The sequence below is a fragment of the Aulostomus chinensis genome, chromosome 9 (assembly GCF_037954235.1).
Source record: "Aulostomus chinensis isolate RoL2024-O1b breed Wild chromosome 9, RoL_Achi_v1.0, whole genome shotgun sequence".
Lineage (NCBI taxonomy): Eukaryota > Metazoa > Chordata > Actinopteri > Syngnathiformes > Aulostomidae > Aulostomus > Aulostomus chinensis.
The window spans coordinates 8,294,897-8,312,835 of NC_141328.1; the positions used below are offsets into that span (position 1 = coordinate 8,294,897).

Below are 17,939 nucleotides of genomic sequence, written 5' to 3' on the forward strand. Positions count from 1 at the left end.
TCTGAACACTCCTAAATTTTAGTGATATAAACAGAAATTGTCATGTACTTCTTTATTTTAAAACTACAGCTTTCAAAAATAGAAAAGCAAAGACACTGACATTTATCAGTTGTGATATGATTTTAAACAAACCGGAGCAGACCTGTTTCGAGCTACAGTTGCTGTGCTAAGGTTGAAATTCCCTTTAACACAATATGTTAAAAGAGATATTTGTCTGACAACTTGCCTAACGCAGCTATGATGTTATAATATGTTCTGTGTATTTATGCAGTGCTTCTGTGTCTTCATAGTCTCCTGTCTGATGTCCATTCTGTAAACAAGAGGTGTGTCTTACCCAGAAAACACCTTTAATTGTTTTCTCTGCTCACAGCACCCCGCAGGCCATTCTCATACCACCGATGCCTTAAAATGCTGGCAAGCACTAGATTGGATCAATTTGAAAGTGTGGGAGGAAAACAACAAGCGATTTATTCCACTCTTCATTGTCCCCTGCAAACTGGAGAAACTTACCTTTCCTCCACTTTCTTTTTGACCATTTAGGACCAATCCCCACTCTCAATTTAACCTTCTTATAATACAGAAATGCATGTGCCTGAACATGTGAATGTTATATATAAAAAAAAAAATCAACTGCATGTGTGTGTATGTGCATGCGTAAGAAACCTTTAGGCCTTTGGATACAGGTATGCTGGTTGTCACTCAGAAGGAATCCTTCTCTGCAGCGACATTCATAGCTGCCCATCATGTTGACACAAATCTGTTGGCATCCTCCGTTTCCTTCGGAACACTCATCCACATCTGCCAAGACACAGACGCATAAGGCATAATTAATGAAATCACTTCAAGACAGAGCAAATACTACATCGATTAAAGAGTGTCAGGGGGATTGTTTTTCTGGATCAAATCAGAACCAAGCAGACACCTGTAAATCAGAATCAAGCAGAGATGATACAAACAAACTTGTATTGAACCCACACTGTAAAATGACGTTCATATGACGTAGTAGTATGTAACAAAGCATATTCATTTTGTTTTATTATGGTATTAGCATGCTAACATTTACTAATTAGCACAAAATCCAATTAGAGCTGAGGTTAGTGGGAAACTTACCTCTAACAAGCATGTTATATTTTCACACCATTGAACTACCTCACTCACGCTCACACTCACGCATTTCACTCCATGACCTCCAAGACCGGAATGATTAGTGAAACCAGGTTGTTCAGGAGGGAAACAGTGCTAATAGCATAATAACGCTGCATCAAAACTGAGGTGATAGCAGTCATGGCTTTTCAGTAAGCAAGAAGAGTTCAAGAAGCCTCCCTCCGCTTAGTTCCATAAGCTTTCTGTCTATTTATTTTGATGCATATTTTCAACTATATAATTAGAAATGGTTTTATGTTTGCCCAAGGTGTTTTTTGATTTTTTTTTTTTTGAAAAAGTAAATATGTGAAACAGGAGATGGAAACCCCTTTTTCAATTAAGTTCTAGCATAGAAAATCCTTAACTCTAATGGCTGTTCCTGCCACTGTACTTCACTGATATTGTCAAAAAAGGTCTATGCACCAGAATGTAATATTATCACTTGTCCAATACGAACTACATGACCCTCATTTCCTTTTATTTGTGATATATAAATTTGCTTGACAGTTGATAAATGATCGGGTGTAAAAAAAAGAAGAATGTTAATTTATGTAAACATTAACATACATCTTCCCTCAGTTCCTTCAGCCCTGACCTTTATATGGACCTTGGCGGAACAACAAATAGAAATTTTGATATACTGTACTGCTAAGGCTAGATGGAAGGTTTAGTGATGATCAAAGTTCTCATAATTCATCCAGCAAAATCTCATTTTATAGGTTCTGTAGATATTTCAGTGAATATGTTGAGCTGGAGGGCTGCACGGTGGTGCAGTGGTCAGCACTGTGGCCTCACAGCAAGAAGGTTCCGGGTTCGAGTCCCGGCTCGGGCATGGGATCTTTCTGTGTGGAGTTTGCATGTTCTCCCCGTGTCTGCATGGGTTCTCTCCGGGTACTCCGGCTTCCTCCCACCATCCAAAGTCATGCAATTGGGGACTAGGCTGATTGGATACTCTAAATTGACCGTAGGTATGAATGTGAGTGTGAATGGTTGTTCGTCTCTCTATGTTGGCCCTGCGATGGACTGGCGACCTGTCCAGGGTGTACCCTGCCTCTCACCCGTTGACGCTGGGATAGGCTCCAGCCCCCCCGCGACCCTTAATGTGTAGGAATAAGTGGAAGATGACGATGGATGGATGTTGAGCTGGAAACACTAACCAACTTACTGCATTTATGTTTTGTTAAAAATTCATTTCAGATTTCAGAATTTAAAAATTATAAAGCCCAATATTCCCTCCATCGTTTATTTTCATTTGATTCACCATGTACTCTTAAGTGTCCCTTTTCACCCTGATACAAATTAATGACATTTTCAAATTAATTTATAAAAATCTTCTGATTTAAAAAATATTTAGGATAAACTCACAACTGTGCAAATGTCATACAAAAGGAAAATGCACAGCACAAAAGTAATGTCTTTGGACATTATAAGAAGCCAAAGGAGCTTATTTTAAGCTGTGTGTGGAGGTCGAGTCAGTGCTAATGGTTATCTGGCATGGCAGCACACCAGAGTCACACTAAAAACCTCCAACTGAGCAAGCATAAGCCATAAAAATGCACATGCAGCACAAGCCCCTGGCTAGTGAGAAACCTGATCCACCTGGGTCAGAGTACCTGCTGATGACGAGTGTCTGTCAGCCCCATGGTGTGAGGAATGCAGTTAGTGGGAGGAAGGAGGTGGGGACAATGGTGGGGGGGGGGGAGTATGAGACATAGAGGGGGGTGCAGGAGGGTGACAAGCAACCATGTTAATCCACATCAAGTGCACACAAAGAATTTAGAAAGATGTTGCTGTGCTAGTCCTCTCTCTCGCTCTCTCTCTCGCTCTCTCTGTTTCAGGGAAATGGCCCCAACTGAGAGTTGCTGAGTTCATTTCCACTGATAATGAATAGTTGCTCTCCCAGCTGTCCAAATGGTACAGAACATTTTTTCTCTAACTTCAAATGCCACTTTCAAAAAGGAGAAAATGAACAGGAGAGGAAAATCTATTCATCTTTTACTATATTTGTCTATTATCAAAATGAAACAGCTTACACAATTTCAGTTTTGTTGGTTTTATTTGTCTTGTGGCAGCAGGGCTCAGTGGCATCCTCTGACATGAGTAGCTCTTGAGGTGACACTCCATATTCTCTTCACCCCCGGAGACCTGAGCTCTGTCCCTCACTACCAACCATGCTGGAACCTTATCCATCCCTCTGCTCGATGCATCAATAATCTGTTGTATACACAAGGCTTTTTTTTAATAAACCGTCATGCGAAACTAATTTGCTGTCTATTTGTCCAGTCTGAGAAGGCCTCTAGGTTAAGTTTCCTTTCTGGGGAATTCTCAGCTCAGCAGAGTTAGAAATTTAACTTCACTCCATCTTCTTTTTCCACACAGAAATGTAGATGCAAAAAAAAAAAAAGAAAACGGCATAAACACCCACATAGTGTGCAGAAAGTGGCACCTGCCTAGACAGAAAGCCTCAGGGATTGATAAGTAGGTCAGTAGCAGGTAGCACTCATGACCCTCATCGGTTTGCCAAGTCTGCTGTCTCATTCTTACATTCCACCTCTTTCCTCTAAAAACAATGAGTCATGTCAGTTGAGGTCAATGAGAAAAGCATCACTCCGTAGGCAGGTGAAGCTAGCGCACTCCTCGCAGAAAATACTGCCAAGCAAACTGAACATGTAAACTTTAATTCAGAGTAAAAGGAGGACAACTTAGAAGTAGTTGGGCAGGCATTCATTCAACTGTGTGGCTGCTTTGGTGTTGACCTCATGGTCTCATGAAAGTAGAAGCAACAGAGAGACCAGCTCCCAGCAACCTGCAGCTGCACCTTTGCAGATAATCTGTTAGCAGGCACTGAAAATCCAAAACTCCCAAACTCACAGGGGGCACCCGTAGTCTCTCTTTCTCCATGAAAATTCAAGCATGTTTAGGCTACACAAATACAACAGTCCCTAGTGCATGAACAAAATGCCAATGAGATATGCAACCAGCCTCAAAGGGCCTGAGGGAATTCTCTTTCCATACCCTCAGCGCATCAATGAAGGTTTCATTTCCTGATTCCTTCATCCCACCAAATGAGGCGTCGCCTGTCAGTAGATCTCTCCTGTTTAAAATAGCTCCCATAATTGCCTGTGTTGTGTGCTGGGCAAGGCTGGCGTCCAAAGCAAATATTTCCAAGCGGAAAGGGGTTCTGGCATGGCCAGGAGAAGTGCTCATGTTATTTGGTCTTAAAACATTTTTTAAAAATTCTCTTGAGAGGATGGAAAAAATGTCTTAATCAAGTTAAAAGGGCTGCCTCAATTCTGAAAAAAATGAGACATGTCTCTGCCCTATCCCTGCTTCATTCGGGGAAACAGGGGGAAAAGGAAGGTTCAAACAGAAAGAGATTAAGAGATTGGTTGTGTTTGCGGAGGCCATGTCCGCTGGTTTCTCAGATAGCCTTGACTGTATATATAACATTTGGCCTTGCGCAGAGCTTAGAGCCATGTAAACATGGCGGTTGCCTTACAGAAACTCCTGAATCTTTATTTTGGAGAAACTCCTTTACTCTCCTTTTCTTAAAGGTTCAGCGGCATCGAGGGCATTTATTACTGACCCAGAGATTTTACTGGGGGTGAGTGAAAAACAACTGCTGTCTGTCATCAAAGCTGTCTATGCATCCATCCCACTGCTTGGCTTCTGTCTGGAGCAGACAGAACTGTCTCTGTGGTCTAGACAGACCAGAGACAAGGAGGTGAGTGGAAGGACACTGGCCTCTTTGGGCATTTCATTTACAGGAGCTGAGGAGGCAAACACTCTTTAATAAGGCAGCAAATCGGAGCCATGTGCAGTGACAGGCAGCAAAAACGCTGGGGGACTTCAGGGGCCGACTGTGGTGGATGAACAGGCACCACTGAAGCTTGACTGGGCATCATTGAAGTCGGAGTGGTGCAAACACTGCAAACTCCAAACACAAGATCCCTTCTTACCAGAAACAAGATCAGAAGATTTTTTTTTTCTACCCCACCTGCAGTTCGGTGATACAGCATATTTCCTCACTCACGGGACTACACAGTGACCACAACGGCAGGTTTGAACCCTGCCAGAGAGGACAGCGGAGTGCTAACACTCAGCTTTAGTTTTACAAATGTCAGCAGAGCTTGTATAAATTGAAATGTTGCAGGAAGTTGTGATCTACAGAACAGACACTCTTAAATCATAGAGGTGTAAGTGACTTTTGCAAACTGGAAGTCGATGTATGAAGATACTTATACTATTTGGCTTTGACTAATTTATTAGTTCCAGTGCTTCCTGTCTGCTTGGCAACTATGAATAAAACCTTTATTTGCTGTGGTATTTCATTCTTAAATCAGCAGTGAGGGTTGTGTTTTTTTGTTTTTACATAAACAGAACTATTACAGCTTTGATTAAACTCAGACTTTTTGACTTTTGGCCTGTCTCCCATGTAACCAATTTGCTACAGTAAATACACTCAATGGCCACTTCATTAGGTACACCTGCTCAATCCAATACAGTGAATGATTTCTCCTTTTCAAACCTTATGGATATTCAGTTTTGGCAATACTGTTGTTGAGGTGGCCAAAATATTAGAAACAACTTTAAATGTAATGTAATCCACCACTGCACAATAACTTCAATAAAACTCATGTAAAGGCAGAGTTTATGGCAGAGTTGCTGTCATGGGTCCCATTACAAACGTACCTGATAAAGTGCATGTCAGTGTAGGCAGACTTAGTTTAACATCCAATCTCTGGCTGAGTTCTTTCCTAAATAAAATCTACAATAAGGGATACCCACCATTCCCTCAGAATGAATAATTCAGTAAATTGGATGACAGGATTTTACACATTACATGACAAATTAGAAATGTGACTAATTCTCATGATAAAAAAACACGTTATTTATTACCACTTTATTTTGAAATGATGACACAAATAGGCTGGATATGCATGGGGGGGTTGGGGGATGGCACGTTACAAAGTGCTCAGGCTAAACCCAAGCCACTATGCTACATTTTCCCCCAAGGTCATACAAGTTTCTATGCCAAAAATTATGTTCCGGTATCTTTACGTTTAGATAGAGGAATACACACGGATGTAAGCACCCTGCATTAAATAGATAAGCTGTGATCGACCTGGAAGTGTTTGAAGAACGTAACCCCATGAGTTTAGGTGGATAGCTCTGTCCCAAGAAGACAAGAGGTCCTCACAATGATGGCTCCCAAGCTGTTAGGCACTTACATCCCTAAACCCAATCTCAGGCTTGAGTGTCCCTAAAGCCCTACTGCCAGTGGGCTCAGCTGGAATTGTTCATTTCATGGCGGATGGGGCTAAACAATTCTGAGAGAAGTGAGAGAGTGTTTGTTGATTTAGTCTTCAGGAGACAGCTAATGCACCAATCTCAAAACCATCCTTTAACTCATCACTCCTGCTCCTCTCCTCTGAGCTGCGGAGAGACTCTTGTCCAAACCCGATCTACGCATGTCACAACAAAAGCAAAGTGACTGCTCACTAGGGATAGAACAGGGTGTTTGCATTTGCAGCAGGGAAGGGAGGAAGGTTAGAGCTAAGCTCCAACTGTGTTGGCACATTCCTGAACCCCCCCCCTGGATATGATGGGAGAAGAGTTAATTTACTCCATCCAACCTGTTTAGGAGTTAACGGTAGGAGACAAATGCACCTTATCCAGGCTAAGGCCATGAGTGTAGGGATGGTCGTTGCAATCAGTAGACAATGTCAGCTACACTGACCACGTTAGTTATGGAGATCAGCATGTGAAGTACATGACAACTCAGTAGATCTGTCATCTTTAAAAATGTATTCTATCAATTTATTTATTTACCGCTGGTCTATTTTTCCCTCATTACAAGAAAACATGGTCCTCCGTGCATATATGACAGAAACTGCAACCTCAAATCTGTGTCTATCAGTGATCTTGTATTAAAATACATCAAGCAGAGGATCTGATCATGTATGTGGCATATTGAACATCCGGGGACAATAAGTGCCCCGGTAATACCGCCATAGAAAACTTCTCAGAACCCAAGGCTGGGAGACCAAGGCCCTGCAGATTCCCCACAGCACAAACTGAGGCAGTGAAACAGGTGGAAAGAAACAAAACACCCTGCTGTGCTCCCATTGATATTATGCAACGCAGAAGAACTCAGAGTCTGTCCATGTTTAAGTGTGTATAATCAGATTTGCAGTAATAAGTCATTTTTTTTGTACATGTAAACCTTAATCATGACTTTCTTTAACCCTAACCAAATGTTTTTTTTGTATTGTTTATCCAGATCTTCATCTCTTTCATAACTATGTTGAAATATTCATTTTCCACTAAGAATAAAATATATGTCCCACATTTTGCTTGAGGCTCTCACTGCAAGGATTTGTGCAGGCACACTGAATGTTGGTGTTGCTAGACATTTGTGATTAATATCATGTGAATATTTCATGAGGCTACATAGCATCAGTGCTTTGAAGGGTGTGCAGTGCAGAGGTTTGGAAAATTTGACAACTTTTTACTCACCTTGAAAAAAAATCTCCAAAACACTTACACTTTTAGTGGATAGTGATCAAAAAAGTGTCAGCAAAACTCAAAGAAATAAATTAAGCTTGCTGGTGCACAGTTACAAAACTGATTTGAAATGCAAATATTAAAAAGAAAACCCTACCTTTTTTAAGCTTAATAATACGAAAATTTTGATTATCTCCAAAATCCCAATTTTTTTGTACAAAAAGTATTTAGCAAGCAAACTTAATTTCCCTGGATACAGATTCACCTTGAATCAATCAGTCAGCACAAATGAAGTTCCATGAGCAGCAAACTAAATCCTCCCCGCCGCATTCAAGTGTGTCAGACTTCTAAAAATTGTCTCTGTTAAATTCAACATCAAACTAATAAGAGTTTTAATGGACCTGAACTGAAAAAAAAAATTTTTTTCCTTTGTAAAGAATGCATTAGGACTTGTTTAAGACTCACTGTTTTAGTTTTGAGATTTGGTCGAAAGCACTTCAAGAAAATTAATTTCAGAGGATAGCAAAGGCTACGGATCAGGTCCTCGGAACATTCTTTGATGACTACTTTTCCCGTCTGATGCTGGTCAATAATACATCAGCTTGGAAGCTTCTGTTTGATTAGCCAACCTTGCAACATGGTCTCAGAGGAGTACAAGAGCTGAGACACAAGATGAGACAGGGACTGAAAAGATGAGCCTGTCATCTACAAAGACTTTGAGGGACACTCTCAATGTGATTGGCATAAGAACAAAATTATGCAATTATTACAATCACAACCATTAGAAAAATATTATATGTTGTTAACTGGTGGGACCTTTTCTATTTGCTCTTCAAATCCCGATTTTGAAGCTGTAATGACTTAGACACTAAGACACAACATGATCAGCAACGATCATGTTGTGTCTTTGGGGGAGGTTAAAGTATAAAAGGCCATTCATTTCCCTATTGATTGTGCAGGGAATTGTGCTCTGCTGAATCAATACAAACCGAATCAGTGCTGGTCAATAGAAATCAAAGGAAAATGACCAGTGTGCGTGCGTGCGGAGCATGGAGTCCCACCATGGTCACCTCCGTTCTTTGGCGTCAAAGAGCAACATGTCAATAGAAATCAAAGGAAAATTACCAGCGTGTGTATGTGTGTGTGTGTGCGTATGTAGCATGGAGTCCCACCATGCTCACCTCAGTTCTTTGGCGACAAGGAGCAACATGTCCTGACTGGCACAGCAGAGAATATCAGTAAACAATCCAATGATAGAAGATTATCTTTTCAGGATGGTTGCGCTGTCGAACATCTGTAACATCTATGTCAAGCCTGCCTTTGTTTTTCCTAGTGAGTCACTCAGGCTGCATGCAATTGTGGCATACCGTTTTTTTTGTTGTTGTTGTTTTTTTTATGGGAACAAAAAGAATATCGTCATTTTTTAGTTCCTCATAGGAGTGAAATGTTGTGATTTGTGGTTGTGCACATATTTGTGCAGATGTTTAAGCTACAAGAGAGTTAAAAAAAACAGTAATGATAAGAGGATACTTGGGTTTCTGAAGGACCTCAACCAAAACGCATAGGTCATAAATGTGGGGACGGTGGTGCTACAGTGGGGAACTAATAGCCTTCCTGCATCTGGTTTTCATTGTAAAGAGGATGTGTGTTTTGGATTAAATTGACATTGATTCCTCTGTTTTTCCTAAGACTAAAAATCCTTTACAGCTTTGCCATGTGGTGATTAACTACCATCCCTCACCTCTGCAGGAAAGTAGTCACAACGGTTATAAAAGATGTAATCAGGTTCTTGTACGCCACACTACCTCTCTTCAGCATGAGGTTTGAATGGGTACAATAGATCACTGTGGGGGTAAATTATAAAGTGAGTGACATCTCCTCTGCACGGACAGGAGCAGTGTGCTGTGATATTACATTGCTTCCACCTTGCTGACTTCCTGACATCTTTGTGAGGTTTAGGGCAGATGGGGGAGACCTCAGAAACCAGAGCGTTCCCATTGAGACACACAAGGCAGCGTTCTGCTTCACGGTCTGCCGCCTTCTGCCACCGCCCAATGTCATTATGCTGGCAACACATCCAATTACAAGGAGTCGCGTGGCACGTGCCATGGTAAATGAATACACTGACAGGTTTGTGTGCGCACACGCAAAAAGAAGACCCTGATCTGACAGTCACACACGCTTGTGTTTAACTAAAAGGCCTAAGAGGAACGTATGGACACCACTGGGGTTTTTCTCTGGTGTGAACATGAAAAGCAGCAGGGTTAAACTAAATTGCTGGAGATTTGTCAATTTAAAAAAAAAAAACCCAATGAGAAGCACGTTAAAGATCTCACACTGAACTCAATGTGAACTTTTGAGGATCAAGTGAATGTCTCCTGCTCTGCAGCCCCGGGCACATCTGGTCTTTAAGGGCTCTTAGGGTCTGACCTTGTCTGGAAGCCAGCTGCTTAGGTTCTCTACTCCGGGGCCAAGGGGGACTAATCTTTTCTCAGGGGCCCAAAAAGGAGCTTAAACCTGAAAGAGGAAGTTGGGGCCTTAAACATGAAACCTCAGCTATACCTCTTCCTCCCTTTCTCTTATGTTTGTGCTGAGGATTATTCTCTTAGAATTCTCCAGAAAAAGAAGTTTTTAGATTCCTTTCATGTCTCAAGGAAAGGCTTGGATTTATAATTGTCAGAAACCCTTCAGTGGGTCCTCTTTATGCCATGACATTTTCTATGTTGAGATAAAAAAAAAAAGACTGATCAACACATTCACAGAAATAATAGAATTCCTAATCTTTCTAAACCTTAAGTTTTTATCATCTTTAATATATAAAACTTAAACACAGCAGCAGAGAAAAAGTAAATGCTCTCTCTGCGTTTGATTGCTCCTACCTCACTATGAAAAATTACATCAAAAGGATTGACGGATGCAACTGTGTCTGATATAATAGCAGCAGCCACTCAAACCCAATTACACACCTGCACACAAGTCGGGAGCTGAACGCAGTTTGCTAAATGGCTTGGAAAATAAGCTGTAGATACAACTGCATGAGCAAAAAATAAAAGCGAGGAGAGCAGAGGGGAAGATATGACGTCTGATCGTCAAGTCAGAACAGGTTTACTATCGATCAAAGATGTGTGTTTTCCATTCCAGTCTGCCTTAATCCCAGCGTTACATGCAGCTCATCAAGTAAATGTGGGATTGATGTGGATGTGTTGCCTTGTGTGCCCGCATGCACACAGAGTAATCGTTGAGTGCTGATAAGTTATTCTGTCATCACTTCACCTGAATAGGAGATCCACTGTAGCAAGATGCAGGTTACTTTCCCCTACAGCAAGTCAAGTGAAATGAAACATCCTGAGGTTGTAACCAGAAAGGAGATGATTTTTAAGGGTCTGACTTGGGGGTTTCAAAACAAAAACAAAGGAATGTAAAATGGGTGGGTAGAAAGAGCCAGGGGTGATGCCATTGTTTAGCAAGAAGAGCTGTGTCTTAACCTTTTGAGCGTATTTATTTCTTGGTGAGGCTAATTTGAATAGCACACTGGTGAAATATTAAACCATGGGAAAGTACAGTATACTTACGGCTCACTCAAGAGCTCCCAGCTCAGGGTCATGCACTTCATAAATTCATCTCTTTTTTGTCAGACTGGGTATAAAAAAGAAAAACCTTTTTTTCTTGTGCGAAAACAGATTTGGAGAATACTTGCTATGTGAAATGAGGAAATAGCTAATATCTCATGTAGCGGTCTAATAAGAGCTCATTTCAACCATGAAACATATATTACCATCTATGATGTGAGATTAGACTTGCAGAGTGATGAATTTATGCACCCGCATGGGTTAGGTCAGGCTGAGTAAGAAATTTGACACATACAGGTTAATGTATATGTTCTCCTGACAAAAGACCCTTATATAACAACGTTGTCCTGCATAATGAAGGAAAGGACAAGTCAGCTGCTGAAAGTGGAGAGAAAAAGTTCAGTTTTACACACACACACACACACACACACACACACACACACACACACGCACACACAGTGGTTTTCACAGATATCCTTGTTGGGACTTTCCATTGACTTCATATTCATTCATACAGCCTAACTCAAACCCTGACCAATTGATGCCTCACCCTTACCTTAACCAAGAACTCAGAAATTACATTTTGCTGCATTAGAGCTGGTCTTTGGTACCCACGAAGACTCAGGGAACTGCAAGTGTTTATCCCTGAAAAGGCCTCCAATAGGCAATAAAAATTCCATTTATCCCTCCACACGTACACACGCATGCACACTTACCTAGACAATTATGCCCATCGTGCGCCAGTCTGAAGCCATCGTAGCATGTGCACCTGTAATTTCCTGGGATGTTGATGCATTCGTGGACACAACCACCGTTGTATTCAGTTGCACACTCATCAACATCTGGTGGAAAAATAAACAAACGAACAAACACAAGGCTCTCAGAAAACTTGAAGCAATCCAGATCCAGTTAGTTACTGTGTATTATTGAAAATGGAAACAGTGGCCTAAAATTGGTGTTTTTTTAAGGCTACTGCATACACTTTTAGAGAACATAGAATACCTCTTCTGTTCTGTTGTTGTAAGAGCACTAATAAGGTAAATGGGGATGGGACAAAACATGCAGTAATTAAGTTGCTTCACCTGTTTTTAATGTAACTTTTGTATCTCAACGGTATAAAATGCTGTTTTGTTTTGGAAGCCTGTAATTGATTTTATGCCATTTTTAATATCCTACAATTTGACCATTCAAATAAAGAGATTGCTTCTTCCCTTTGGAATTTTATTATTGGCAGGATGTGCAGGAACTCTGAAACAGTCTCTGAAACAGTCTTTTGTCCAATGCCGGACATTTAAACCTTTCAACCATAACCAAGAGAATTATGGGTGTTTCTCAATGGCAATGATATTTCCTTGGTAAGAAGGTTCCTGCCAAGTCAAGACCTTCAAAAGCTACAGGCCAGAGTATAGACTTCTTCCCAGCATTCGGAGAACACACCTTGGAACTGTCTGGCATAGTGTGCTGCTATTCGTCATTGAAACAGTCCTTCTTTCCTCCTCCTCCTTGCTCCAATTTCAGAAACAGTGGAAATTTAGAAAGCACCCAGAGAGCGCATTCCTCCGCCGAGGAGGCTCCGTGGATATGGTATCAAAATCTATTGATAAATTTTATTTCCAACCACCAAAAATAGTTCTTCCAGATTTTGAATTGCCAAGGAATGTGATCGAAATTTGTCTTTGAAATTTCCAAAAATACTGCTATTAGCTATACCCTGCCAATGGTCTAGAGCAGCATTTTATTTCCTATAAATTTCATCAAAATCTGTCTATTCAGTTTTGAAATATCATGAGGTCAAACCTGTGATGAAGAAGAAAAGTAAAAGTTTGGATTTTTTGTTTTAACGGTATCAAGTTTATGATAACATATGGAAAATGTACAAATAGGAAAAGTATTTTAAGTCTTTACAATATGGGAAAAAGTGGAAATGATGGTCAGTATACTGCCGGATCACCATTTTCTAATTTGTCCTAACATTTCCTTCAATATCATTCATAATCTCAAATGGCATTTTTTATTCACCACGCAAAATTATGATTTTGCCTTAGAAATGATATACATTTGTTAGGTCTCACTCAACAACTTCGACAAGTGAGTCTAACGAAATGTTTGCAGCGAGAAATTAATAGATGAGGAAAGTTACTTTCTCCTACCAGGCGTTCATCAGCTCGTCCACCTCTGGTCAGAATAAATGAAGTCAACACACACGTTGTTTTCACCGATGCATTATGTGGTGATGTGTGTGAATGCAAGGGGGGGGGGTGGGGGGGGGGGAGTGCACAGAGGCAGCACTGTGTTGCTGTTCATTAAAAACCTGAAGCTGAACTGCACCTTCAGATGAACTTTATAGGCTAAAACGCCCCTGGAATTGTTTTTTAATTCCTTTTTTGGAATCACATCTATATCAAGTTTCTTATGTTAAAATTGTAACTGTTGTGTTTAAATATAAACAGTATCGAAAGTTTTAAAATGGGGAATCATGTGCCAATTAACTCTTTATCTCCGAATGTTTTCTCATGATAACAATTTATTAAAGTTAACTCAAGATTCCAAGTTAATGCTGTTATTTCAAGATGACAGTTAACGTTTTCTCAAACATCAGTATAACCTAATGTAGCAGCATTAAATATTATACTTCAGAGAAGAGAGAAAAATATATCAAGATATTCAGCCAGTTTCACACAGATGTCAAGACAGATGTTTACATTATTTGGATACATTGACCACATTTTAAAAGTATAAAAAGTTCAAACATGTCAATCAAAAACAAATTGCAGTATTGGCGGCACAGTCATTACCACTCTTGATACAAAAACTCTGAAAGGAAGAATTCCTGACAGATGAAGAGGGTTTAATGACAGAGCATCCTCAAAATACAAACTATTCATTTCAAAATCACCTATGATTAAAGTTCCATCAATGTATATATTCAGAAACTTAAATGTATCTATCAAAAAACTCTCGTAGCTAAAACAAAGAAACTGGCATATAAATGAGAGCGCATAGAATTATAAATAATATTGCAGATTGGTATGACAGTCTGAGTGGTGGTGTCTGATAGAGTTATGATGATGGTTGAGGGGCCCCCACTGAGGAGACCAAGACACGATGGATTGAGAAAGCAGTGCACATCCACTCAGCACTTACTGGCCCATTTAGGTCCTATGATGCTAGTCGTTCAGCTGCTCTTAGAGGCTGCCCGAGTCAGGTCTTAATTGGACCTGACAGCAGAGGGATGGGACAGAAACAAAGAGACACTCTCTGCTCCCTGCAACTGCTCTTCCCACACATCTCTGTCATTCCCAAAGCACCATGCAGCATCACCCATCACTTTCTTATTCCTCTCCAAGCCTACAACGACCACAACATGCTAACACAGAAGTGATTCTCTTCCAGTGGCTTTGAATTTGTCTCGATTCAGTGCTTTTCATGTCCTCTCTGTCCATTTGTGTCCTCTTGTATCTCGAAGATTTTTGTTGACAAATTAAAGACCTGGGCAAGCGTATGCACTTTATAAAACTCAAAGAGTATCCAGTCAAAGGGCACGACAAACATAAACATGATTTTCTTGCCAGCCTCTAGAAAAACCGCACTTTGAAAATTTGGGAGCATGACTCCATTCAGCATACAGCAAGATACAGCATACCACAAATCTGGCCACTGGCTACTTTTCTTATTTTATGGAATCATATTTAATTTTGCTTTACAAATATGTCCGCCTCTAGGAGCAAACCTTGACACATATTTCACAATTGATTCAAAAAGCCAAACTTTTATGGCCTACAGGCAGAAGGCCATGAAAAACACTCAGTCAAGTCTATGAAAGAATAATAATAGCAAAGGGAAAAATTGACATTTTGAAGTATGGTTTTGTAACAGTACTAATAAAAAATAGTGGGATATACCGATCTAGAGGCTTTAGGCAAAAGCCTATGTTGAACATTCTACAAGGCCTCAGCAGTGGAAAACCCTTACTACTTGGCGGGGCCACTCATCGCCATTTCAGCTGCTATCTTAATTCTCTCGAACGTGTAGGAAATTTATTGCTTCATTTCATCTTGTCACAAAGAAGCACTCTGCACCTGGTGTTCCCCTTCCTCCATCCACTGTCCTCCCTCTTCTCTCCTCCCTCTTGTAGAGAGTTTGTAACTAATGAGATGTGCTGAGTAACACACAAGCTCTTATCAAACCTCTCCTTGGCCCCTTGGCCTACGTTTAATGCAAATCAATGAGTCATTTACTTAACCCTAGTGTAAGAACCCTCACCTCCAAACCACAGGTGAAAATGAGTGCATATATCAAGGAGTATCTTTTACCTTCACAATGTTTGCCATCCCCTTTATAGCCTGACTTGCAGATGCATTTGTATGACTTGAGGGTGTTCTGGCAGATGGCATCGATGCTGCAGTTGTCAAGCGCCTCTGCACACTCATCCACGTCTAGAAAGAAGAAAAGAGGAGAGAGTTGATGGAGCTAAAACACTCTTGATGATGGTGTCGCATTTACACCACAAATAATAAGGTTTTCCTGAAACGTCAAGCATAATTGACTTTGACTGTTCCAAGTAAAAACACTGGATATGAGAAGAAAAGTCAAAATAAATATGAATCATGCTGCCATATCTGTGAGGTTAAAGTAAGAGTAAATGCACTCTTGTTCATTAAACTGGACACGCGTCTCTCAAAGCTGGAGAAATATCTCAGACCCTGGAAAGTTTTCAAACAGAATAAAGATAAAGGCACGAGTTCAGATCCATGCCATTATTGCATTCATGCATATCTTGAATATCGATAACAATTTGAATGCCTAAAAACAACACTCCAGGTCCAGCCAATGACCTGTATGTCACAGTCTGTCTCTCCGTATACTCTGTTATCCTTCTGCTATCAGCTATTGGCTAAAGGAGAGGTAAACAAAACACTTTCCCTGTTCACATCTTAGTCCATCATGTTAAAGATAATCTAATAATGTGCACTAGAGCTTGGAATGTAATTCATTTAAAGTGCTGAGTAAGTGCTGTGAGTTGTAAATATTTATAATAATTTCACGTCTTATTTTTGTACTCTGCACTGTGGTTAAAAAAAAAAAGATGATTCAGTCATTACTCACTCACACCAATGGAAGGTCTGCTGGATTATCACAGGAAAAGCAGCTGCGAATGGTGACGAGCCGTACGGAGGCCTTTTTTTGGTTCTATCATCGCTTTTTGTTTTTTTTTTTTTCCCGATTGAAAATTTGTCACCATTCACTTCAGTTGTTTATGAGATTATTTCTACAACTTTTCGTTGAAATGTCTGTAGAGTTTAGCGAATTTCAAAACTTCACCTCAAGCATGAGAGAGAGTAGATAATGACTGAACTTTTATTTTTGGGTGAACTTTTCCTTTAAAACGTCTGTGAAATAGAAGTAACTGATATCTCTACTGACAGGGCCACAGAAATTAATCTAATAAATTCTTTAAAAAATCTCTCGACGAGCAACCTTCATTATTTAACACTCAATTGAAATTTAATCCCACGAGAGGACAGAAAACTAGCCAGTCGAATATATGATCCAGGGCTCTAAATAACTGATACAGTTAGAGGTTAAACAGTTCAGTGTAAAAGTGTTGTCTGCCGGTTGTATTTTGACGGGAGAGAATGTGAAAAGATAAGCATGGAAATGGATTTACCCAGATGCATGATCAAGTCTGACTTTGTGGAGCCCCTAATCCCATCAAATCCTAGTTAACTAGCCCAGGTGTTTAGGATTACCCCCCTGCATACAGGGGAAGGGCAGCTTAATAAGGTTTACATAGCTTCCAATATCCACCTTATCACAAACCCTCTGCAGGAGCCGGCTGATCCCACTGGGAAATGACCTGCAACCTAAACCTTTGATCTTAGCATATTGCCTATATCTATCTATTCCTTCAGAACATGAAGTCTGCTGTGGATGTGATGGCATTGATGATGGTGAATACATGATAACGTTACATGGAAAATCTAGATCATAACGTTTTACTGCTTCGAGCATTTCAAAGACTTTGTTGTGAATATGGTTGAATCAACACAATAGTTATTAACTCTAAACTCCTCTGAGAAGCTGATGCTACATGAAGTGTCCATTGTTTATTCTGCTGCAGTTTGATGGGACCCAACGAGAAATTACTTTCATTATTGAGTCACCTCTTATTTTTGTGGTAACAGATTAATTGCATAGTTTCAGGAAAAATTACAATAAATGCTTAATATAGGTTCCAAATGCTCGGAAAGATGTATTCATCGTCCGCCCAAAGATTTCTCTCTGAATAACATTTTAGTTTCTGTGCAACATGGAATTCAGCAAGCACTTGAGCCAGTTGTGGCTCCTCTCTTGCCAAGTTTCCAAAAGGCCATTTAGTAATGCAGGAGCTCTCCAGTCCCTTATTGATTTATATTATGTGAGAACAATAAGAAGCCTCGGTCTTTGGTCAGCTGTCTTCCAGGAAAAGAACAGCCCTAAGAGGAAGTGTTTTTCAATAGAAGAGGTTATTAATCACAACAAAATATCATTCTTATTGTCAGGTTTCTGCCAAGTCTCGGCAGTTATTGTTCTCATATAGGAGGGTTCTGTCTGTGTTTATGCTCCTCAATCACACCCAAAGATGAGGACACATTTTGGCATGGATTTGACCAACTCTTTCTATGTTGGCTATGCAAGGTCAACCTCTGCAAGAAAAACATTCTACTTTGAAGTAAAGTT

General features: G+C 40.3%; 1 protein-coding gene across 3 annotated transcripts in view; it reads right to left on the minus strand.

Moving 5' to 3' along the window:
• scube3 (signal peptide, CUB domain, EGF-like 3) overlaps positions 1-17,939 on the minus strand; it is a 75,868-nt gene that overhangs the window by 43,701 nt on the left and 14,228 nt on the right. For all 3 annotated transcript variants that reach the window (XM_086213525.1, XM_086213524.1, XM_086213523.1), the window contains exons 2-4: positions 15,533-15,655; positions 11,936-12,061; positions 664-798 (exon numbers count right to left, since the gene is read on the minus strand). In XM_086213525.1, coding sequence (XP_086069651.1) covers positions 664-798; positions 11,936-12,061; positions 15,533-15,655 — 384 coding nt within the window. The remainder of the gene's footprint in view (positions 1-663; positions 799-11,935; positions 12,062-15,532; positions 15,656-17,939) is intronic.